The sequence below is a fragment of the Xiphophorus maculatus genome, unplaced genomic scaffold, assembly GCF_002775205.1.
Source record: "Xiphophorus maculatus strain JP 163 A unplaced genomic scaffold, X_maculatus-5.0-male Unplaced_Scaffold_BN000156F, whole genome shotgun sequence".
In the NCBI taxonomy this organism is placed as follows: Eukaryota; Metazoa; Chordata; class Actinopteri; order Cyprinodontiformes; family Poeciliidae; genus Xiphophorus; species Xiphophorus maculatus.
This window is the reverse complement of record NW_019369759.1, coordinates 109,028-133,556: the sequence shown is the minus strand read 5'-3', so window position 1 is coordinate 133,556 and position 24,529 is coordinate 109,028. Positions and strand designations below refer to the sequence as shown.

General features: G+C 36.3%; 2 protein-coding genes across 6 annotated transcripts; both read left to right on the top strand.

Annotated features, from left to right (window-relative positions):
* The first annotated feature begins 1,121 nt into the window (after positions 1-1,121).
* LOC111607830 (transcription factor Spi-C-like) lies at positions 1,122-2,238 on the top strand. Its single transcript, XM_023330040.1, has 3 exons — positions 1,122-1,127; positions 1,328-1,481; positions 1,843-2,238. Exons 1-3 carry the CDS (start codon positions 1,122-1,124, stop codon positions 2,148-2,150), a joined length of 468 nt encoding a protein of 155 aa, XP_023185808.1. The 3' UTR covers positions 2,151-2,238.
* Positions 2,239-5,727: 3,489 nt separating this feature from the next.
* On the top strand, positions 5,728-24,224 carry LOC102220471 (myosin-binding protein C, slow-type-like). Of its 5 annotated transcripts, XM_023330035.1 has the most exons (15): positions 5,728-5,943; positions 11,003-11,029; positions 12,629-12,700; positions 13,980-14,192; positions 15,237-15,278; positions 15,722-15,763; positions 17,105-17,215; positions 17,907-18,055; positions 18,136-18,253; positions 18,358-18,406; positions 19,043-19,099; positions 20,335-20,343; positions 22,275-22,441; positions 22,515-22,647; positions 24,118-24,223. In XM_023330035.1, the coding sequence occupies exons 1-15, from the start codon at positions 5,922-5,924 to the stop codon at positions 24,128-24,130; spliced, it is 1,224 nt and encodes a 407-aa protein (XP_023185803.1). In that variant the 5' UTR covers positions 5,728-5,921; the 3' UTR covers positions 24,131-24,223. The 5 variants fall into 5 exon arrangements, with proteins under 5 accessions (XP_023185803.1, XP_023185804.1, XP_023185806.1 ...); XM_023330036.1 differs by lacking the exon at positions 20,335-20,343 and having other exon boundaries at positions 24,118-24,224; XM_023330038.1 differs by lacking the exon at positions 13,980-14,192.
* The last annotated feature ends 305 nt before the right edge of the window (positions 24,225-24,529 follow it).

Here is a 24,529-nt window from a genome sequence, read left to right as displayed (position 1 = left end):
TAAATGTTCTACATTTGCAAAAAAAAAAAAATCTGCATTGCTGCGTTTTCTTCCTTCATGAATGAATTATTACAACAGAAAACATAAAAATTTAGACACATCCTGAGGAAAAGTGTTTTTTTTCCTGAAATCGGAGCGCTGCGTTAAGGCTGCCTCCCGTTCTGGGTCTTATCTGCTCCAGCGGGGAGGATGTGGTCAGTGTCGGTGAGCTGCCTGGTGGCGCAGTCGGGGGGTTTTGTGGGATCGCTGGTCATTGTTTCAGGGAGTTCAGGCTGCAGAAGACGTTTGGTGATGTGCTAACATGGGAGGGTATAAGAAGGGCTGCACGTCTCAGAGTCACCTGGGTGAGACTGCAAAGACTGAACAACGCCAGATATTCATCGGTGATGGTAAAGAGAACACAAGCTTCACTTTGACTGCATTAATTATGTCCTAATATTATTTTTTAAAACTGTATCAGAATTCTTTCCAGGACACTCAGTCTGACTTGGAAGTGATTTTAGAGTTTCTGGAGGAATACTACAAACAAAGCATTCCAGAAAATGGTACGAAAAACAACTAGAGGTTAATTTTATTACCTAATTTCAATTGATTTTGTTTTAACATTTTTTTTTCAGCAGAAAATAAATCTTTTGATTTAGTTGAGCCTGTGCATGGAGGAGATGTGGCTGTGGAACAAACCTGTGATGAAAGCTGGGCATACCATGATGCATCTGTAAGCACGCACACACACACACACACACACACACACACACACACACACACACACACACACACACACACACACACACACACACACACACACACACACACACACACACACACACAACACACGCACACACACACACACACACACACACACACGTTTGTTTCCCCATTAATGTTCAACATATTAAAGTAACTATGAAGTCTTTTCACAGGTGCAGCTAAATGTAATATGACTAAAATGTTAATTTAGCTTAGTAATTTAATTTAAAAAGGAACATTTATGTGTAGAGTCACCATGAATTTTGACAATTTGAACTAACAGCTTATGAAAAACCAAAAATCTGAATATTACATTAAAAAAATAGTTTTTAATACAGAAATCTTATGCAAGGGCCTATTAAATCAGTCTTAAGATGGCTGTATACTAGACTTTAATAGGAAATTTAGTGGAAGGAAAAATGTAGGTTGGTGCAGGTTGAATGTCTGATTTTATCTCAGGACAAAAAGGCCTGAAATGTTGTTCAGATGTTCAAAATCTATGCAAGCTGCACTTTTTGAACTAAATTAGTGAATTAAATTAGTTTTTTGTTGACATTTTAATTTTCTGACTCCATCAAAGGACATCAAACCTGTATTTCAGACCTTCCTAAACCATGATGACCGAGCCGTCTTTGGCCAAAACACAACAGCGACATTGTCTGAGTGTGGGTCAGTGCCAAACTTTGTTTCAGTGAGACAATCACCCAAACACCCAGCCGCTGCAGCAGGGAGGGGTGAGTTCTCCTTTTTTCTGGTCATTAGACACTGTTATTGTCACAGTTGGAATTAGCCTGGGGGAAATAATACCAAGAGAGCAAATAAGAGACCTGCCCTTTACTGTAAAACACAATGGAGCTGTGCTTGGCTTAGCGCACTAGCTTATTTTACATATCTATCAGATAACCGCAGTGTTTACAAGTCCTGGCCTCTGACATACAGATCTATGATCTCTTAAGAGATTTTCTGGGAATGGATGTAGTTGAGGGAATGATTAACTGTAACCAGCATTAACTGCTGTGAATTTTCTATTTTACCTCTCCCTTTTAAATTCCCTTTCATCACGTGTGCCGCTCACGGTTTGCTCAACACCTGCAGGTAGAAGGCTGCGGCTCTTCCACTTCCTGTTTGAGATGCTGCAGGACCCGAGCATGGCCCACTGCCTGTCCTGGGCGCCGGCGCCAGCCGGCGTGTTCAGCTTCTCCTCCAGGAACAAGGACCAGGTGGCGGTGCTCTGGGGCCAGAGGAAAGGTAACAAGAGGCCCATGACGTACCAGAAGATGTCCCGCGCTCTGAGGAACTATGCCCGGTCGGGTCACATCTTCAAGGTGAAGAAAAAACTCACCTACCAGTTCAGCCGGGACACGCTGATATCGCTGCAGAAGGGTTACGGAGGAGATCCGTAGATCTATACTGTACTCTCCCTCTTTTCACATTTTACTGCGGTGTAAATACAGAACTAAATAAAAACTTGCTGTTACGTTAAATTTGTAGTTTAAGTACACTTTGCTGTAATTCCTCTCAAAAAACATGTGATGCACAAAACCAACATGGGTGTAATTGAACGGTTCTTTTTCTAGAAATTACTTGAATAAGTTTAAATGTGTTGTGTATTTTCAAAATTATACACACAGGCTAAGACATTTACATACACAATGCAACAGCACAATCTTAGTTTGTATTGCAAATATTTTATTACCCTTGAAATAACATAAAACTAACTTACAAATAACTTTTCAGCAAGATATGCGAGCTTGTTTTAAGTAGACAATTTCTTAATATTGATGAAAATTATTATAACGTCTTATTTTAAGTTAAATATTTTGTTAGTGGAACTTGTACTTTTTCATGAATGTTAAAGAATTACTGACTTAAAAGAAGCTCTTTTATCTTTTTGAAAAGTTACATATAAGTTAATTTTGTCTTATTTTAAGTGTGCTAATATATCTGCACTAGAGTAAAAATACATTATGATGAAATTACTGAAGTGCACTGCAAAAACACAAAATCTTACCAAGTACCTTTGGTCAACTATTTTAGTTCACTTGAAATAAGACAAAACTAACTTACAAATAACTTTTCAGCAAGATATGCGAGCTTGTTTTAAGTAGACAATTTCTTAATATTGATGAAAATTATTATAACGTCTTATTTTAAGTTAAATATTTTGTTAGTGGAACTTGTACTTTTTCATGAATGTTAAAGAATTACTGACTTAAAAGAAGCTCTTTTATCTTTTTGAAAAGTTACATATAAGTTAATTTTGTCTTATTTTAAGTGTGCTAATATATCTGCACTAGAGTAAAAATACATTATGATGAAATTACTGAAGTGCACTGCAAAAACACAAAATCTTACCAAGTACCTTTGGTCAACTATTTTAGTTCACTTGAAATAAGACAAAACTAACTTACAAGTAACTTTTCAGCAAAAAATATTAACTTCTTTTAAGTAAATAATTTCTAAATCTTAAAGGGCTAATTCCACAGTCAAATTATTTCACTTATAATAAGACATTTTTTATGTTATAAGTGAAATAATCTGCCAATGGTACCTTTTCAACAGTATTAAGGAATTATAACAGGCTCCTATATCTTGCACTGGAAGTTAGACAAAATATATTTGGTAAGATTTTGTGTTTTTACAGTGAACCCACACTAACATAAAGTTGGGTGAAGTTGGGAACCCCAGCTTCTTTAAATTACATTTTTACTCGAGACATTATCATTTTAAGGATACTAATAAATGTTTCTAGAGGTCATCAAAGGTCAACCAGCGAATTTAGATTTACAAAATAAAACAAACAATCAACTGTGTTGCACTGCAAAACCTCAAAATACTACCAAGTATTTTTGGTTTAGTTTCTAGTATAAATAACTTAGTACACTCAAAATAAGACAAAATTAACGCAGAAGTAACTTTTCAGCAAGAAATGGGAGATTGATTCAAGTCAATTTCTTAAAATTGATGAAAAAGTACTTGTACAGATTATTTTTCTTAAAATAAAGGAAAAATGTTTTGTTTGCAATCGAAATCCTGTTAATGCCGCCTGGTAGCATTAAAAATGTCTCCCTCATTCTGATTGAATGATGTCCTCTGATTATTGTGTTTGCATAGAAAGTCTCTGAGGTTTGAGTCTCAACCATAAACAGTGTCATAGAATCCGAATCTGTTTTTATTTTTGAAACTAGGTAGTTGGTGTTTGCTCTCAGCTGGATGAAATATGGAAGTCGACACGTACCTTATAAACCAGAGGGTGTCAGTGTAGCCCTTCTCAAAGCTGCTCCTTCGTGTTTCGGTTTCTTCTTATGTTGCAAGAATTACCAACTGGACAGCCAGCATCAGGCCCACTTCCCCATATCCACCATTTACTGAAACGCAAATGTGGAAGTCTGAAAAAAATGAAATTACAAAAGTTTTCCCAACATTTTCTCACATTATAACCACAAACTTTTATGTATTTGCATGTGATATACATAGTTACTAAATAATAATTGTAAAGTGGAAGGAAGAGATACAATGTTTACAAAGTAAAATCTGAATAGTGTGGCCTGCATTTGAATCTAATACCCTGAATAAGACCCAGTAAAACCAGAAAAAAGCTAACATTTAGAGGCTGCAAAAATCTAGAGACTGGGGCAGTTGTTCAACTTCTATCAGGATAACAAACATAAAAATGCAGACCTAAATAAAATCGAAGATTTGTTTACAGCAGACTGGGTTTGAATTGAAAGAAATGGGGAAAACTCAATCTGTTGATGTTCAAAATTACCAAATATAACAAGACTTGAAGCTGTATTTGCAGCAAAGTGCAGTTCTGCAAAGAATTGACCCAGGTGAGACTGAATAAAAATACAAAGCAACAAATTTAATCAAAAGCAACTTTGTTGGAGTTAGAATCCCCCCAGAAGTTTGAGCATTCATGTTGAACTGTAGAGTTCTGGGCTTATTGTCGGTCATATTTCCTGCAGCTTTGGCATTTAATCTCTCTTTAACCCCATCAAAGCTCAGACCTGACATATCATTTACGTTTGATGAGCCAAACGGTTCAACCAGGACTATTATAATTCACAATATTCTCCACATGCAAGTGTCAAATGTCAAGGTTTATGATGGCTTTCTAAGTATAGAGCATTTTGCCTCCCTCCAGGCATCTCCCTTGTATTTATTCTCTGGGTTGGTAAGCCTGCTGTTCTTGGCAAGCATTCCACCTGGATTAAATTGATATCAGGAATCTGCACCAGCTCCCTGCTTGTCATGTTTAACTTTTCTTACAATATAAATCAACAGATTCCCTGAATGTGCTGCACTTTGAGAATAACATGACGTCAGCCTGAGACCCGTGACAATGACGACACCTTTTCCTTTTATATCCCACCGTCCTGCTATTGTTCATCTCTCAAGGGAATAACCCCAAAATAAGCAGGAGGAGCTCAACGAAACTAAAATACAGTATACAATAACATCAGCAAATACTTATCTCAGAAATTCAAGGGACAGAGATAATTTCACATTCTGAACAAATGGAGGCTGAAAATAGTTTGATTTCAGCCAATCTTCCTAAACAGAGCTTGAAAATCTTGAAATAAATTTACTAACTAGATGTAAACAGTCATCTTCAATACTTTGCTGTTTAAATTGATTGTGTCATTTACACTAATGGATTTAACATGACATTTGTTTAAGGTTTTAGCTTCCTGAAATAATGGCCAAAGTCACTTTTTTTTGTGGCCAAAAGTGATTATGGCAAAAAAAAAAAAAAAAAACCAAGATGTTTTAGGCACAAACAATCACTATTATTATTTTAGGAAGGTGAAGGTATGATATTGATGAGCCAATGATATAAAAATCTAGTAATTTTTGTATTATTTTACACACTAACTGAGCTATAATTGCAGCACAGAGCTCCACAAACGGAGAGGAGGAGCATTCCTCTTCTCAATATAAACCCTAAAAGCCGGGGCCCCCCCCTGGATCTGCCACTGGTCCTCCAGTCTCCCCCCTACTAAGACTCATCCTCATCAGCTGCAGTTTAAGAGGATCATCGTTTCTTTTAAACTCTCATCATCATCACCATTTTGTTTACCTGGACTAAGGCGAGTCCAAAGACTTAAAGTCACACCCACTGACTGCATCTACCTGCAGAAATCTAAAGTTTTCTTGCAAGCCCGCTCAAGATGCCAGAGCCAACAAAGAAAGGTAGGAGTCCTGATTATAAACTGCCTTCATGCATTTAAAACAATCCAAACAACACCTGCTGCTCTGCTGGTTTTAACCAAATTCTGGGTGAAAAAGTAACGTCTTTAATAGAGTACGGACCTGGGATGCAAACAGAGAATTTATTTCTATTAATACGTCTTTGAGGGAGCAGAGATAGTTGCTTCTCACTGCAGGGGATCCATCACTTTGCGGCTTGCTTGCCAGCTCGTACACAGGAATCCTCAAAGTGACTTTGACAGTGGTATTGTATTACTGATGTATGCGTGTCTCTGCCATCTTTGGTGCAAGAATTGACCCGAGGTGTGTGGATGGGTAGTGTCGTTGCACCCTGACTGGAGAAAGATTCGATGATGGAGAGCAGCGCAGGAATCTGGTGAAGCAAATGTCTCGGGAAGGATGATGCAATTTGAATTTAGAGAAGCCATACAAGGGATAGATCCTCTAAATGCCTTCCTGATGACTTGTGTAGCCAAGCAGGAACGGCCTATTTTGTCCGTCGAGACCTTCCCCCTCCACATCCAAATTCAACCAACCACAGCATCACAACCCACCTTTTGTCCCGCCCAGCAAACCCGTCTTCATTTGTACCTTCATGTCCATCAGCACACTGCTCGTGTCTGTCATCATAGGCATTACGCCTTGCAAACTCCTCGTTAGCAAAGCTGTCTCCAGGTCTATGGCCACTCAAATACATACAGAATAACTTGAATGTGTTGTTTAGTGTTTGGCCAAAAGATGCAAGTTTTAATGGCTATTTAAGATTGACTGGTGTTTTCTGTATTTAGAGTTTTTGCCCATAGTCTCTGTCCAGATTTAGCCAAAACAGACATTGAAAGTAAGACTTGGTTTAATAATTTGACCACAGTGAGACATCACTAAAGGTGAGAAACGGGGAACGATTCTAACACATTTCCATTACCACTTAACTGGCATCTCAAAAGGATAAATCACAATTTTCATTAAGATTTTCTTGTTCTACTAAAGAACTTTAGGAGCTTTTCTTCAGCAAAACTACAGATCCAACTTTACACGGTTTAAAATATCTTGAATTCTTGGAGATGAACTCGTTACAACAGGCTGACTTTCCTCCAGGTTTTAGTCAATAGCTGCGATCCATTGACTGTATAATTGCTCAAATTGACATTTCGAAAATAAATTTGCTTAATGGAAACACAGCAATTGCAAAATGTTTTTTTTTTTTACATTAGCAGAGTATTGACCAAGTTTTGTCCACATTTGTAATGGAAACACAGCTTATGGCAGCTATAAATCTTTGCCAGATGATAAATCATTTTACCTCAAACTGGAAGCTCCCACCTAAATCTGGCCATCAATGAACATATTTTTGGCTATTGTGGTAGAATCAGTCCTGATCTCTATTTAGCAAAGGAAAACATGGTGAAATGAGACTTTAACCAATAGATCCAGTCCAAATTCATCAGGAACAAGTTTTGAGAAGTAAGATCCCAATAAGTTTCATGGTCATTCTAAAGAATCGTCTGTACCTTAAAGTTGTTTGGAGAAATCTACAAGAATTAGGGCCATACTTAAAAAAAATAAAGTTAGAAAATAACAAGGATAAAGTCATGTTAATGTAACATGAGATCACAGTTTATTTTAAACTCTCATAATAATACAAGTTCATTCTTGTATTATTTAAATTTTATTCTCGTATTATTATGACTTTATTCTCATAATATTATGTTTTTTACTTCTTAGTTTGGTTCTAATACTCAGTCGCAGAAATCTGTGTTTTTATCTGACACTTTTCTTCCAATGAATGCTCTTTGGTTGTTTTTCTTAAGATAATTTAAAAACTGTAGATGGAAGAGGAAATCCTTTTAAACTCAATGTAGAAACTTGTCTGAGTTTAGCGTTCTCAAAGCCTGGCTTGGTCAGCCCAGTGGATCGACTCTTGTCTGTTTCTTTGTGCATTTAAGGTTTAGAAGGTATTCTTTTTAGAATCAGAAACACATTACAATAACTTCTGGTGTCCATCTGCAGCAATCAACATTACACTAAGCCATGACAAAGTAAAGCCCAAATATCTGTAACAAATTCTCCCCAAAAATAGCTACCAAACCAGCAGATAAATGAGTGGAAAACGATTGTTCTTTAAATGAATCTGAACAGCTGACAAAGGAAGGGGGGGGGGGGGGGGGGGGTGGCAGCGCTGTTGTTTTAGACACCCAAGTCAACAACATTAGAAATGGTCGTCTGGGGTTCTCTTGGGAAACAGATTCTTGTCCCTGGAATAGTTCAGAATGAACGCACTTTTAATCCCCACGCCTTGTTCGGTGCCATCTCCAACTATCGCCGCCCAACCTCTCCCCCTACTCCTTTCCTGCCACGCACCAACACAGACGTCTCGCTGCCACTTTCTGCTAAAGATGGATCACTTAGAGGTCAAGCACTTCCCTATTAAACTTGCCCACATGGCCCTTTGGGGCTGTCCGCACTGTTTACAACTTCTTAGTATCAATGGTGGCTTAGTACAATGTCTTCACCTTGTGATATTTATTATATCCAATCCATCAGTCTCTCCTGACTCTGCCTTCTGGCCATGTTGCTTTGTGTTACAGGATATCACATCATTAATCAAACCTGTGGTAAAAAGGGGAAGGGCTGTCAGCAGTTAATTATCACTTGAAGGCATTTCTCATCTACTTTAGCCAAAGACAAAAGGAGTCACAGATAGGAAAAGACAATGATAGGAACAAACAGTCTTGCTATCAGATTGTCTTTGCCAACAACATAAAGGTTTATTTAAAGAAAATATGAAGCTGGTGGCAATTTGGCTCTCATTTGAGCCTATATGAGCCCTTCTGTCTGCAGGCCAGCACGGACAACAGCTGCACATACCTGCAGCCATGTCAGCTGCACTGGGAGCCCTCCGGGGTAAAACAAAACCTTTCTCCACACTCATTTTCTCAGCGGTGATGAGACCAAGAGGCTGAGGTTCAATCTTGGGTGGATGATGTGACCCTGCAGGATTGCGGTCGAGTGGCCAGCATCGCATTGTTATGAAGTGAGACTGGCGAGTGGTTCATTTTGAGATTGAGAAGGAAGCCTAATGGACCCTTTAAGAAGAGAGTTAACAATCAGACTTGTATCGATGCCATTCTACATAAGATACCAACAAAAGAAAAGTTGTAGTTCAGTCAGTGCTTATCCTTGCATTTTATTTTAAAATATTCATTTTCAACCTCAAATGAACACACTTCTCTGAAAGTATCAGTATGCAAAAATATTGTGCTTCAATTAATGAGTTGGAGATTGAACTTCACTCTCCCATATGGCCGCATCTCTCCATCAAAAAATGTTTTTCATTTTTCCTCTGAGCCTGTCCCTATCCTGTTTCCAATGCTTTTATGCTGAGCTCAGTGTTAGTTTTAGTTTATTTCCATTCACAGGTCATTCTCAGATTACATTTGTTAATGTACAGTTGAAACCAGAAGTTTACATACATCAAATAAAAAGACACACAGCGTTTCCCCCCTACTGTCTGAAGTTAAGTGAGACCAAATGTCTCTTGGTCTAAGCTAATGATTAACACATATTGGGTCAACTTGAACTTGGATTTCCACCATCATGAAATGACTAATATAGAAAATTCAATCATTTAGGCAGATTGTAGGGAGTGGATGTGCAACAGTTTCAGTGGGGGTGTTGGTGTTGTGTTAATACTGGTGATCAAGCAGCAGTGTGTCAGTACTAAGTATCTTGTTCCTGAGTGATGTTAGGAGCAGGAGACAGAGCGATATCATCTTCAGTAATATGGGTGTTGCTCTGATTGGTTAAGAAAGAACTGGGCCAAAAAGCAAAGTCTGAATTTACTGGCCTGTCTACATTCTGACTCTCACCTTTGACTATGAGATCAGTCAAAGGTGAGAGTCAAAAGAATAAAATCCCAGACAAAAGCAGCTGCAATAAGCTTCTATTGGCTCAGCATTAGAGGTTTTTCAAACATATCTAAAAGGTGAAAACTGAGTGTTGAGACAGATCCAGATTATTTAGCTTGGAAAAGAAAAATCTTTGAAATTAGGACATTCTTACATTTTCTCTGTTTATTTTAAATACCTACAAAAGCAAAGTATTTCAAGATTCCATTTTTAATTTTCTACCAGAAAAAGCATAGGCTCTGGTAACTGGAAAAAAGCAAATACAGTTTGTGTTTCACTGAAAATGTTGCATTATATGAAGCAATTGTTGAAGCACCTTTAGGATAACTCCATAGTCTATTTGAGGAGGTACATTTTTACTATGCCAAGTGTTAGCTAAAGCATCTATGCATGAAAAGTCTGAAAATATGTTAGCAACAAATCGCCCTGCATCATAAACAGAATTTCACCCAAAAATTGTACTCAAGAGTTGCACTACTTCAACAATAAAATGTAAAAAGTAGCCAAATTAAGAGTAAAACACGATTGATATTTTAAAATTACATCAGGCAGACAAGATATATATATAGATGGAAATTTTGGAATTTTAAAGAACAGAATGAAAATATTTCATAGGACATAATAACAAAACCAGGAAAATAAACATTTTTCAAAATCAAGTTCTTTCAATACAAAACTTATGAAACTAACAAAAACTGCAGGTGTGTGAATTTTTGGTTAAAACATGTTTGTTCTTTATTTAATGAAGTTACTCACAGTGGGTAGAGCGTCCAGAAATTTTACTAAAGTAAGAGTAGTGATACTTCAAAATGAAATTACGCAAGTAAAAAGCACGGCGTAGTAAAAATGACCTAAAAGTAATCTTTTTCCAACGCCTTACTCAAGTAGATTTACTAAGTAAATGTAAAGTTTTAAAGTAAAATTTGTAAAGTTTTTTAATTAGTCCAGGTAATGCAGAATCAACTGTGAGTGTGTGCCATAATCCAGCACAAAGACAACAAAGCTGATGGTGAGCATGTATCAAAGTGGGGGTCAAAGTGTTCAAACAGAAGAAAACAAAAAGGTGATAATTGCATTAAAGACATTACACAAGATGTCTTACTATCTTGTCTGTTGCTTTGTTTGTCTTTCTGCAGACGAGACGCCAAATGGCCAGTCAGAAGGTGAGTGCATGTCTTATCTCACGGTCACCTCACAGACTAGCAAGCAGATTAGAGCTCCGAAAGATGGCAAATCTTCCACAGTTTGGTTCAAAAATTAATAACTACCAAATGAAAAGCAGGAATATCAAAATCAATACATTTATAGAAACTCTCTGTTAAAATTTGCACATCAAACAAGCCAGCACAGATCTGCATGAGTGCAGGACAAAAAGAAATGCATCTTGACGATAAAAAGTGGTGTAAAAGTGGCAACACAGACACATGCGAGTGTAAATGTGGAGCCAATAGACAGCAGTATGGATGTGTTGCTGCTCTCTGGACTTATCTGTGGCGAGGCTGTCAACATCTCATGCATTCCTCTTCCACACCAGCTGATCCCCCTTTGTTGTTTCAGCTGACGGCCCTGCCATCCCATGTGAGCAAGTTGCTGGCATCTAACAAGCTTTTAGTGGGGACTGGGGGTTTGACCTTGGAGCCGGAGCATCTTGGGGCTCCAACATGGTCGAGGGGGGAAGAGCTCATCTCTTTAACTAAAAATAATCCAGGGAACCGTTCAGATAAATAATTCTGTCCACTAGCTCATAGCTCAACACTATAAAAAAGCTGATGTGTTTATAGATGCAGAGCGCTAATAGTTAGCCCTGTCACGATAAATTTTGCTGGACGATAAAATGTCCCAGAAGTTATTGCGATAAATGATAGTATTGTTATTTTGAAACCATATTAATGTAATGGAATAATAATGCAAAAACATATTAAAGAGCAACAAACTTTAAACTCAAACAAATATTTAACACTGGAACTGGAAGACATTTTAAACATCCAAAATAAACAAACAAAAACAAATAAATTAATTTGTAAATAAAATTGCCCGTCACAAAATGGGCTAGTTGAGGTTACAGCACCAGACTGAAAATGAAGAGACAAAAGATAAATCATGCAAATTTAAGTTATTGAGCTAATTTTAATTTATGCGATTAATTGACTTATTGCTTATTTTGACAGACCTACTAATAAATCTTGATATTTTTCACATTTTGTTATATTACAACCTCCAGCTGCAATATATTTTATTTAGATTGTATGACCAACTCAAAGAAGTGAAAAATTGTGAAGTGGAAGAAAACGTTTTACAGAATAATAATAATTTTAAAAATCTATGTAGCATAGTTCCAAGCTATAATAACAGCTACTTTGGGAGTGCTATACACAAATGCAAATTTTAAAATAACTCTTATGAAACTTATGATTGAAATATATTCATTCTATATTTCCTTTTAAGAGTGAAAAATGTTTAAGAAATAAAAATTTAACCACTTTATGAGGTTCTTACCTTCACAAACGTTATTTAAAAAATGCCTTCCTCCAAACTGTTTGGTCACATGATGGGAGGGGTTTTACCGTTTCCTAGCAACAAGGGGTTGTTCGTGCATTTAAACTGAGAACTCTAAAGAGTAAAATTTGTTGAGGTGAAGGGTGTGTGGCTTTGTTCAGGTAGGTGGGTAACCTGCGTGAGTGTGTGAATGAGTGCAGATGTTGAAGCTTTGTGCTCATTTAAAGCAGTTGCTCCATCCACCAATATATTTGTCACATGCTCAGAAAGTGTTGCCCCAGACAGTAATGGTGCCCCAACCCTGCCTGAGATTTCCCTGGAGGTTTCTCCCCCACCAGGTGGGTAATGTTGCCACCTCACTGTTTATGTCACGCCCCTACACTGTGGCACCTCTTGCACATCCCACTTACATCACGTTTTTGTGTTGTGTGCCATCACCGTTTTTTGTTCTTAATTCACTTAAGGAGGCCTGAAGATACACTTTTCTTGCACTGTATGTTCGCACAGAAACTTGGTTTAGGTAGCTTAGATCAATAAAATCTAGGTGCATGTGCTCCTCTAACTGGAATATGATGCTGTTACTAACTCAAGCTGTGACTGTGTTTTGTTGGTGACATTATATGTCAGGTAGAGTCATCAAACAGGAGGCATGAAAAAGGGATTTGACTCTGGTAAATGTCTAACTGTTCAAATTAATTTTACAAGTAATCAGATCATACATGAAACAAATCCCTGCCCCCTTGATCACTCTACAGTATAGATATGCAAAGACCAGATGGATAATACTTTGAATTTGGAGATTCCTACAATAGTCAGATTTTATTGGCAAATATTAAAATGCTAAAACTGCTAAAGATGATCTAATATGCTTCCTTGAACAGGTTAGGATAGGTCTATGGGCAATACAAAACATGTTTATTAATTCTTTTGCACAAAATCATTCAGACAATGAGATTTTAGTCTGATCAGTTCTTCCTATTTTGAGCTCCTTTTAGAATGATCTGGTTTAGGGCGTCTTGTCACTTTAAATCCAAATATACTGCTGCTGGTCACACTCCCCAAACTCAATGTTTACACTCACAAGTGAAAATAGCACCAAACAGATGTGCAATTAAACAACTGTACATCTTTGAAAAGCAGAAGTGGAGCACAACCAACAAGAATGCAGCAAGTGGATTCTCCATTGAAAGTTGATAAAAAACCACTTGTCTTTTCCAGCAGTCATTGTGCAGTGCATACTGCTGACCAAATGACCCAGAGCTCAGCTGGGATTCGATAGGTTGCTAGGTGAGGGGCAGTGCCTGCTGATTTGTGAAGTTACATTTTGAAGGTTTTCCAGACACCAAAAAAACCTTAACTTATTTTCAAAATATTGCTGGGTACATTTTAAGCTGTTTCTAGAAGAAGTGGAGACCAAAATGGAAGTAGAGAAACATCCAAAATGTTAATTTTGCCCAATAGGTGCCCTTTTAAGGTCAAACAGCAAAGGAGAGGTTTAGTCCGTCTGGTCTTCAGCTGTTTATACCAACTTTGCCTGAACAAGTGCCGCCTTGTCAGGCAGCCAGTGTTTGTGCTCTGTGCTTGCTGCTCCAGCCTGGCGCTTTGTCTGCTGTACAGAGTCGGTAGCAGAGGGAAAAGAGCCAGTAGAGACTGATGGGAAGAAACCAGAGCCCACTGGTCCTGAGCCATTACAGGCTGTGGTGGCTCAGGAGCAGAACACCATCGAGAACGGTTCAAACCAACAGGAGCCTAGTAGGGTTGGGGTGAATGAGCAAGCAGAGTCCTCTAGCCCGGCTGTAAAGGAGGGCACTTGCTCTCCCCCTCCGGCTGGTAAGTATGCTGCTTTAATAAACGTGACTCTTTCCCATGTCTCTATCTCAGTGGAAGTGCATGAGTTCTACAGAGCAAAAGCTACTAAAATTGGATGTGAACCTTAAAAATGCAAACAATAATAACCAAGCAGCTGAGCTTTTTTTAAAAGACTTTTTATAACCCTTTATTTTCACTTGGGTTAGAGGTTTTTTAGGTCTAACAATATAAACAGATACAATTTGTGTGAAAGGTAAGTAATCAAAAAGGAACCTCCTCATTCTGCTTAAGAAAAACAAAAACATTACAGGCAGAGATAAAAACTAAATAAAGACACAAGTAAAAACATGGATTTAACTTATTATGCTTGTTCCCCATATTTTAAATAAATAGACAAAATGTGATGAGTGCCTTTAAATACTAAAATAATTATGTTTCTCTTTTTGAAAGCTGGGGGAAAAGTTCAAATTATCTTGGCTTACTTTGCATTGAGAATATGTTTTCTCAATTTGGCATTTTAAAAACAGACTGAACTCAACAAACAGCTGTGTACATTAGCATTATCCTGCTACTTCATGATGTGGTGCGTTATAGTCTATTTTGAGTGATGTACTATGAAACGTATGTGTTTTGTTACATCTTGTGAGAAATTTTGCCTGGACTTTGAAAAGAATGAAAAATGAATATTGACATTTCGAACATCACTGCCAAAATACATACATACGAACAAACAAATAAAAGGAGAAAATGAATGAATAAAAACAGAGAATGATTATTGAACATGCTACCAAGAACTCATTAAACCCACTGACAAATACAAAATTCAAGCTTCTCTTAAATATAAAGCTTATTTAAGAGATCTAGTAAAAATCACTTGATGAATTAACCAAACTGGGAGTAATGTAACACTGCCTCAAACCCAATGCAGTTTTACAAAATTGCTACAAAATAAATGATTCTGATTAAAAATTTCCTTACATATACACCATTTGCACTAAAAAGGATGGGCAAAAGCGTTTAATCTTTAGAGTACCTTCGATAGTAACTGTGTTTTTTTCCCCACAGAGGATGGCAATACAGTGAAGAAACTCTCAATTGACCTGCCTAGTAAGATCCTTTGGTTAAAACCCAGCATCGTTTCAGTCCCTCCTACCAAACTAGTGTACTCTAATTAAACATAACTAAACGTAGGAAACATGGTAGAGACGTTTGATTTGGGAGATTTTGTGTTTTTAAAAAACTATACAAATGTCCTCTTGCTAACAAATTAATACAAACTAAAGTGTCCTTCAAAATGTTAATAAACAAATGACCATTTGTGCATTCAAATCCTAAACAGATTAAATTTTAATAGGAAAATTCTGGTTGATATGACATAAACTATCTAGAATCCTGGTAATATTTATTTTCTTACTTTAGGAATCTTTTCATCCCCGTGTGCACGTCTAACTGCTTGTAGCTCTCAGATGTCATGACTGCTTGCTTGCTTGCTTCAGAGACTTTACAGAACTATTTCTTACGATATATTGTAAATTTCTCTTTTTGTTTAGATGATAGTGCCCCTGTGGCAACCACGGGCAGAAAAGACTCAGGTAACACGTACTTCCAAGTAGTTACAAGTATAAGGAAACAAGAGAAATCTGTTTGCTTTGTACGAGAAGTAGAAACAGCTGTCCCTCCCACAGCCCTTTCAGATAAAACAAGAATGTTAAAAACATTTTTGGCAATGCATAATACAGTTAGTACTTTCCTCAAATCTGCAGAATACGTTCTACAAATCACACTGTAATTTCTGAGAACTTACAGGGTACTTTCCTGGATTTTTTTGGGTACTTGCAGGGTACTTTCTGGAACTCATAGTGCAACTTTAGGGAGTTGTAACTAGTAGCGTTCTTGAACTTGCAGGTTACAACTGACAATAGCGCAACTAAAAAGTTAACCTGTATGTTTCAGGTTTTTGCTGTAATACAAATCGCTACAGGAGATCTTTCCTGCCAACAATCATCACTCATCTACAATAACGCTTTCAAGAATTTGAATTAATATGAGTTACAGACATGTTTAATTTCCCTTTGAGATCAATAAAGTATTTTTGAATTTGAATCAGTAGAGTTCAGTCCTAAAAGTACTCAGGTAAGCAACCTGTAATTTTTGGAAAGTAACCAATAAGATAGTGAAGGTACCTGGTTACAAAACACCTTAAAACATAGCATAGTCTTTAAAAATACCCTTTAGAAAGTACTTTCAAGTCAATCAGATTCTTGAAAATACCCTGTAATTACCAAGTACTAGATATCTAATAATGCAGTAATGAAGTTCCACAAAGTACCATGTAAGTTGTGGAAAAAAGTAGTCAGTAGATTCTAGTAAGTAACATCCAAGTTTCAGGTGAGCAACTTGTAGAAGTATTTTGCAAATTTGGAAAAGTACTGCCTGTATTATTATTAATCACAAATGGCGGCGCTTCTCATCGCTGTATTAGCCGTTAAGAAATAAGCTAATCAGTATTAGGGTAGTTGAAATAGGTTAAAATATTAAGATAGAGTACACTAACAAAGTTCAATAAATATACATTTGATAAAAGCAAAGCTTGTCATTATGCTAACATTGTGATTTTAGAATATCTATAACTCCATCAAATAAAATAATTATGAACTTATTCTCATATCACATCACATGTTGCTGCTTACGTCCGTTTTAATGCTTTTCATGTTGCAAAAAGCTAAACTTTTTGCTGCTGTCTGAGGTGTGAATGTTGAAAGTACGGGAAATTGTCTTGACTGTTGTGTTTTAGTTGTTTCTTTTATACTTGTAAAACTTTGTTCATAAAAAGCTTTCACAAACAACAGGTGGGTATTGAGATTTCTGACTATTATTCTTATGAAGGAACAGAAGAGTTCTGAGTAATGAATTTGTTTTTCCTTATTGGTCAGTGTGGTCTCTGGGAGAGGGTCAGGCCCCAGAGGATGTGGACAAACCAATTGACAATCCACCTTTGTCTACGCTGCTGATCGAGAGGCCACAGAGTGGAACTGTCACTGTGGGTGAGTGTTTAAAAAATACCTGACCTTAATTCTTAACAAGAAATGCACAACATAGGAGATTCATTGGACAGCACTAATGGAGTTCAATAGGCGTGCTGTGGTGGCGCAGGGGGTTAGTGTACAGGCCATTTTAATCGAACTGTAATCGAACATCTGGTTTGTTTTGAACTCGACTGAACCTAAAACGTAAGTCTTTGTTTGATTAAAGTGAACTCTGGAGCAATTCAAATGCATATGTGGATGCAAGTGGACCAGAAACGGCTTCAAAAGCAGGAAGCGGACTGTAGTGCAGGGCGTGTACAGCCAAAATAAATGCAGGAGTCTAACGCTGGAGGGAGAAATGGCTGTTGGTCTTTTACCATAGACAAAAGACTAATTCTACAACAGCAGCTATATTGTTTCTATGAAGTTCGATGAATTTATTATTCCTTCAAAACAGCAACAACAAATGATCCAGACCAGGAAGTAGCTTATACACCTCTATGCAGCTTCTGCAGAGAAGCCACTTAAACAGCATCTTGAACTTGGCCTAAATTAAATTAAAAACAGACTAAAAATCAGTAGACAAGGTAAACAAGAAAAGGGTTGGAGATGAAAGCAAATTCCCAGATCGGTATTTAGAGTACAAAACAATGTATCATTCACGCGATCACTCTTTAGAAATAGTTAATTTCCTTTTAATTTGTTTCAGGGAGTGACATCACTTTTGTTGCCAAGGTGGAAGGTAAAGATCTTCTCCGCAAACCAACTGTTAAATGGTTTAAAGGGAAATGGATGGACCTAGCCAGCAAGACAGGGAAACACCTGCAACTTAAAGAGACATTTGAGCGGCAAACCAAGGTAACATACCTATACTCATGCATCCAAGTTCTCTAAAAATAGTGCTGTTTATAAACTCTGGTACATCGCCCTGTTGGCAGATCCACACCTTTGAGATGCACATCATCAAGGCCAAAGACAACTATGCTGGAAACTACAGGTGTGAGGTGAACTACAAGGACAAGTTTGACAGCTGTTCCTTTGATTTGGAAGTTAAAGGTTGGTCACAACAATAAAAAATGTTAAAACTGCTTTGAACTGATTACATAAATTCCTAGTGGAAATAATCATGCAATTATATGCATGTTTCTTCTGTTTTACAGAAGTTGAAAGCTCACAGGCTATTGATATTCGATCAGCATTCAAAAGAAGGTAATGAAAAATAACCCGTGAGACGTCAGAAAGAACCATTATACATATAGCAGCAAATCGTTTTAAGATATTTCATGATTTCATAAAATCTCTAAATTCCTCAGTATGCTGGAATTCAAAAATAAAAAATGGATTTTACATTGTGAAGCAATGGTGAACATTTCTCCATTGAGTAATACAACTAAATACAACTTCTACAAGATATTTGTAATGTAATTAACCTTTCCTCCAGGTAATTACAAGCCAATTACTTGATTGAATGTGTAACTAAAGGCCAACTCTTGCACTTTAAATCTTGATTTGAACAATGCAGAGCAATGCAAAGCATCCCAGATCCACTGCATTACTACAATGCTGCTATTCAGTAATGTTGCTTCAACATTTCAGAAACATTGTGGCAATTCTGGCTGGGACTGTTCTCGATGAGTGCTACACAAACAACCTTATTTTGAGTTTTTATCCACACAAAGACCAAATAAAGGTTTCTCTGTTAGCACAAATCATGAGTTAACTTGACGCTAACTCACTGATCGTCAGAGCTTTTGCTTTGTGTTGCTCTTATGGCATTGTTTTCTAGTGTTGGTAACAACTGCAAGTCTAATTTAATGTTCAATAATTTCTCCTTGTTAACAACAGCAGTGAAGGACAAGAAGATGCAGGAGAGCTTGACTTTAGTGGTCTCCTTAAACATAGGTGAGAAACACATCCTGATCCTCTGTTTGTCCTTTTCACATTTTTTGGATGTGCTTCTTTTTCTTTCATTTCACATCTTTTGTAAATATTGTATGAGGCTTTTGTATGAGCAGGAAGTTAAAAAATGTTTTAAAACTTAAACTAACCATTACCAGTGTTAGATGAAGAGGTTGAGAATTTCACTATTCTAAATTTAACAGCCCAAAAATTGTTTTTATATCTCTTCTGTCAGGCAATTATATTTAATCAAAATGTGTCAAAATGTAGATAATTGTTTGCTACAGCAATTTGACAGAAGACATTAATAATATTCAATTTTTGTTTTAAAAATGTACACGAACAAAACAAGTTAATCATACTGTAAAGGATGTTTTAAAGGTGCAATGTATAAAAGCTGTCTAAGTATAAAATCTTGGTACAAATAATAATCTATATTTTGACAATAAAATAAACTAAAAAGCTAAAAAAAAAGGAGGGAAAAAATCCAACTTGCTAGCATAACACCAAACATGCTGTTCTGCTCTTCCATTACGTGAATTAATTCTGCAACACTCAAAGAATTAAGTGCTTCTCTGTCCATTAGCAATAGAAAACTAGTTCACAGTTTGCTAACCATTTTAAAAGGCTCCATTATCAATAAAATGTATTTCATCTTACTCAGTTTATTGATGTGCCCACAGAGGATGTAGTTGCTGTTTTGGAAATTGTGCACACGGTCTGAACCTTTAGTAAATTACAAAAACCTTCACTTTGTGAAGAAAATACTTCAGGTCAAAACCAGAAATATTTCCAGTAGAAGACTCTGGTTTAAGTGAACAAAAAGTTCAAAAGCAGTAAATGTCATTTACAAGGTGAAATGTTATCTGGCTACCAGGCTTGCTAAATAACAAAGACTGATTATTTTAAGCTGAACAAGATTTTGTTTCCTCACATTTTGTACAACTGTCACTATTTGTCTTCATTCGAAATTTAAAACAAACATACACACTGCACCTTTAAATAAAACAAAGATATTCCGATATTAAAACAGCTCTATCATACCATCAAAGTAAGATTTGACTTAAATAGATGTGATGAAGCACAATACTCAACTTACTGTTGCGGCTCACAATAAACTTCATGTTGCATAGTAGAGATACTGTGCAGGATTAAAATTATGAGCGTAGTATCACTGTTCATGAGATAAAATACACATTTATTTTGGGCCTGTCTCTTCTTCTTCCCTACATATTCAGAAATCAAAGGTTAGTAAGGTGAAAGATATTGGTAATAAAACAATTAGACCTTACTGCAGGTGAGTACTGTAATCCTGTAGATTCCCCAGCATGACGTGTAGCTCCAGGAATTGGACGAGCAAGAGTGTTGGCCTCCTGTAGCATGGTAACACTTTATTTTGAAAGCAGCATTTCTATCTGCTCACTCAGAAGTCAGTAATGATAGAGATGGGCCTTGCATCAACTAACTAGATGAAGCAAAGAGTGTCATTTTGGATCATTACTGATGTGGGCCATTGAGAAATGATGCTGTAAAATAGTGTTATCACTACACATCTGTTTCAGTTTAGAAATGTAAGGTCATGCCATCATGTTTATTTCAGTTTTCTTTATAACTGACTGCAAATAAACAGATGAGAAAAGCAAGAAATAATAGAATAGTCAATCATGCTTTTTTTCTTCTTAAATTCAACCTTTCCGACATTTGGGGAAATGTCATGGAAAGAAAGGTCTGACTGATGGTTCTTTGTTTGATCTAATGTGTACACTCATCTCCCGTCGTAAGGAAAAACGCAACATTTAACGATGTAAGAGCATTTCTGAAGTGATCACTCAAAATAGATAATAACAAAGGGATGGGCTATTTACAGGAGCAGTTCTTAAATTCCTGCATGCTGCATGTAATTAAACATATTTATCCTCATAGGGTTTAATTCCTCATTTTGCTAAAAATTTCCCATTAAAAACTTCAGTCATCTCTGACGGATCGTGTAATTTTTCCATTATATTTCTTCCACCCATATTTTAAACTACACACCAGAATTCCTGTTTAACATATCTTTAATATTTACCCTCCATCCCTTCGTCCAACAAATGTAATTCTCAAAGTAAAAGATTAGAGTAATTACAAAAAGATTATTTTATTATACTGAGAAACATTGCTTATTGAGCCAGTGATTATCTCATCAGGTGCGCTTGAACTGATAAGATAACAAAGCAATGAAAATATGTTGAACTGAATAAAGGGACAAACAATAATGAAATCAGAATACTTGGATAGATTCTGGATCTTAGAAGAAAATGAACAAAATACCATTCAATTCAGTTAATGTGACACAGCAGCTTTCAGCGAGGATGTCAATAATACTTAACAAAATTAAAGTTTCTTACATCATATACAGTAGGTATTTTTTTGTTGTAGGTCTTGCTCATTTCAGCAAGACAATGCCAAATGTTATGCAGTTAAATGGCCTGACTGTGTATATCAGATTACAGCGCAATTATTTGGGATAGGTGATAGTTTTATCTAATTATTTCTCTTTAATCCCCAAAAGACTTACAGCTGTAAAAATAATAAATTCAAGTATATTTTTATTGTTAAAATAAAAATATATTAAATTTAGAGCATCATGAAACCACAGAGTGAAATTTTAACAAGACAATATGCTTGTGTTTTTCAGATTGCTTGCTTGTGCTGCTGGTATTTTGTTTCATGTAACAATGAAATAAAATAGCAAAAAACGGAGAAGGCTCTGAACCTGTGGAGCAGATGATGCATGGGAAATAAATATTTTGTCCCAAAACAGAAAAATTCTAAGTTCTGGTTTACTAAGTAGTCTCCTGAGGGACAGACCCATGAAAAAATCCTCCAAACCCTATTAACTCTCTACGTCCCTAAAACAAAACCTTCCGTTTTTTTGTCCACCTTTTTATCATTAACTTATGAGATCAGATCCAAAGTCAACACAAAGAGAGCTATGTATTACGCCCATCCCTTTGGGTGACACGTCCTGAGGAACTCGTGAAAAGATTAGTTAAGAAATATAAGAATTAGCAGTAAAATTATTACATTAACTCCTATTACCTTTCTTTAAGGTAAATAGTAGTTCCTCAGGACATGTTGCAAAGCTTAGAGTATGGTGCATGTATTCATATTTTTACCTTGTACATGGCAAAACTAGGGAGCACAAACAGCAAGATGACACCCCAGAGGTGGACGTGTGGGAGATCCTGAAGAACGCCAGGCCAGACCAGTATGAGAAAATCGCCTTCATGTACGGCATCACCGACCTCAGGGGCCTCCTGAAAAGAATGAAAAAGATACCCAAAGAGGAGAAGAAGAGTGCAGGTAGATGGTTTTCTGAATATTTTATACAAATAAATTGAAAATGAATTTCACTGATTACTGCTGTGATTTTTAGCCTTTGCAAAGAAGTTGGATCCAGCATACCAGGTGGATAAAGGTGGAAAGATCCGCTTGGTAGTTGAGCTGGCAGACCCCACAGTGGATCTAAAGTGGTACAAGAATGGACAGGAGATCAGGCCTACTCCAAAGTATGTAACAATGCTATGCTTGTGTTTAACTTCCTTGACATTTTGAGTTCATTACTGCACAAATAAAAGGCATTTTCAATAAAAATTAAAATGCTTTTAATTTGTTGCAATGCATTTTTTAGAAATCAGTTTACTGTATGTTTTCATTTTGTCACCACTATAAAGCACAATGGTTCACATTATTTTATTCCTTAAATTTATTTACAATTATATGGAAAATAAATTGTCCATATAATGAATTCAAATATATGAATTGAAATAATATGTTAATTAAGTAGAGCTTTGTAAATTAATTAGGTATAATTTGGCATATTTCCAACCACTAAATTGCAGCAGTGTTTATAAAATGATCCTTGACAGTGAGGCAAATTTGTGACAATAGTCTAAAAGTAACTTCAGCAGCTGCAAGCTGTCTGCAAATTACTTTTACTGACTTCACATTATACAGTTACTGAACAGTTTGTCTTGTACTAGTCTTTAATTAACTTCAACCAGGTTCAAGTAGGATTATATTTGCAATTTGTCATCATAAGGAATCTATTGAACCATGTGCAATCAAATGGTATACATGCCCTGTATGATGTCTTTAATTGGCATTAACGTTGTACATGTCCTGCTCTGCACAGGAAAAAGGTGGTATCCCCTTCACAGGTCTTTAACCAAGTCTGGCTTTGGAACAGTTTTATATCATATATTTTCAAACTATGTTACAACTCCCTAAATATCCAAGCCTTTTAACTGGAGTGGTGTAGTCATAAAATAATTGCATTTCAATGTTAACTTTTTGAAAATCAGCAATAAGTAGCGTTTTCTCTTTAAGTGTATGTAATAAGCCATCTTAGTATTTACATAATAAAAAAAATATGAAAAATAAATAATAGATAATAATAAATCTGTATTAATAATAGAGAAAATTGCTATGATCAAAGAGAAAAGTGCCAAAATGTATAATAATAGATGTCTTAAAGGTATGTTGATTTTACTCATTTTTAGTAATGAGCTTAACCATATAATTTAATGTTCAAATCTGTGGTTAGCTTAAGCTAAATGGTAAATTAGCTTATTATTATTTGATTTCCTTTTGGGATCAATAAAAATATTTTTGAATGTGATTCTAACTTAATGGTGTTGATACCAAATATAAAACAGATAATAAAAAAATACATTAAGTAGATCTAAATTTGATGTAACTACCCAAATATTCTGTCTAAAGCCATTTGACGTTAAAGCCATCTGGGAGGATATTGCTGTTTTCTGGTTTTGATCTCCTCTGCCATTTTCTCCAGGAGAACCCTGTTCTGAAGACTTTTCTATAAAAATCTTCATTTCTATCCTCTTTTTTCTTTGTTTTAATACTGTCACCAACCATATTCTCCACCCCTTCATCTGTCTGTCATCCCTTGGTGCTCCCTACCGTCATAATTACTGCTTGTGATCCGGTCCTATTCTGGCTACAACGATGACTTTAAGTCAAAGGAAGTAAGTCTGTATGTCTTGTCAATTCACTTACTTCATGTCATGTTATTTTGGAGTGAGACTGATGCCTCTCTGTGTAGTCTCACCCCTTTGTCTTGCCAGGAAACATATAAAGTATAAAAGTTTACCCTTCATTTGTCTTTTATTATATAGAAAGATGTTCAGATTAAACAGGGCTCAATTTAATGAAGGCCATGTGTAATTATGTTTTACAATCGTTCCTATTCAGTTGTGTTCAGGTTTGTTTCTCACATTCAATTCAATATCACAAATGAAGAAATGTGAGAAGTGCAAGAACAAGGTAGCTTCAAATACAGCCGAAGGATTTCGGCCTGTATGTTGAACAGATGTTGATCCAGGTGACTATATCAGTATTTGGCTTGGAGACGTAAAGCATTATCACATA

Excerpts from the sequence above, each read along its gene's own strand:
- LOC111607830 (XM_023330040.1), top strand. Across the intron at positions 1,482-1,842 it reads AGCCGCTGCAGCAGGGAGGG|GTAGAAGGCTGCGGCTCTTC; the intron begins GTGAGTTCTCCT and ends CAACACCTGCAG.
- LOC102220471 (XM_023330035.1), top strand. The coding sequence starts at position 5,922 with ATGCCAGAGCCAACAAAGAAAG. Across the intron at positions 15,764-17,104 it reads CACGGGCAGAAAAGACTCAG|TGTGGTCTCTGGGAGAGGGT; the intron begins GTAACACGTACT and ends CTTATTGGTCAG. Across the intron at positions 18,254-18,357 it reads CTTTGATTTGGAAGTTAAAG|AAGTTGAAAGCTCACAGGCT; the intron begins GTTGGTCACAAC and ends TCTGTTTTACAG.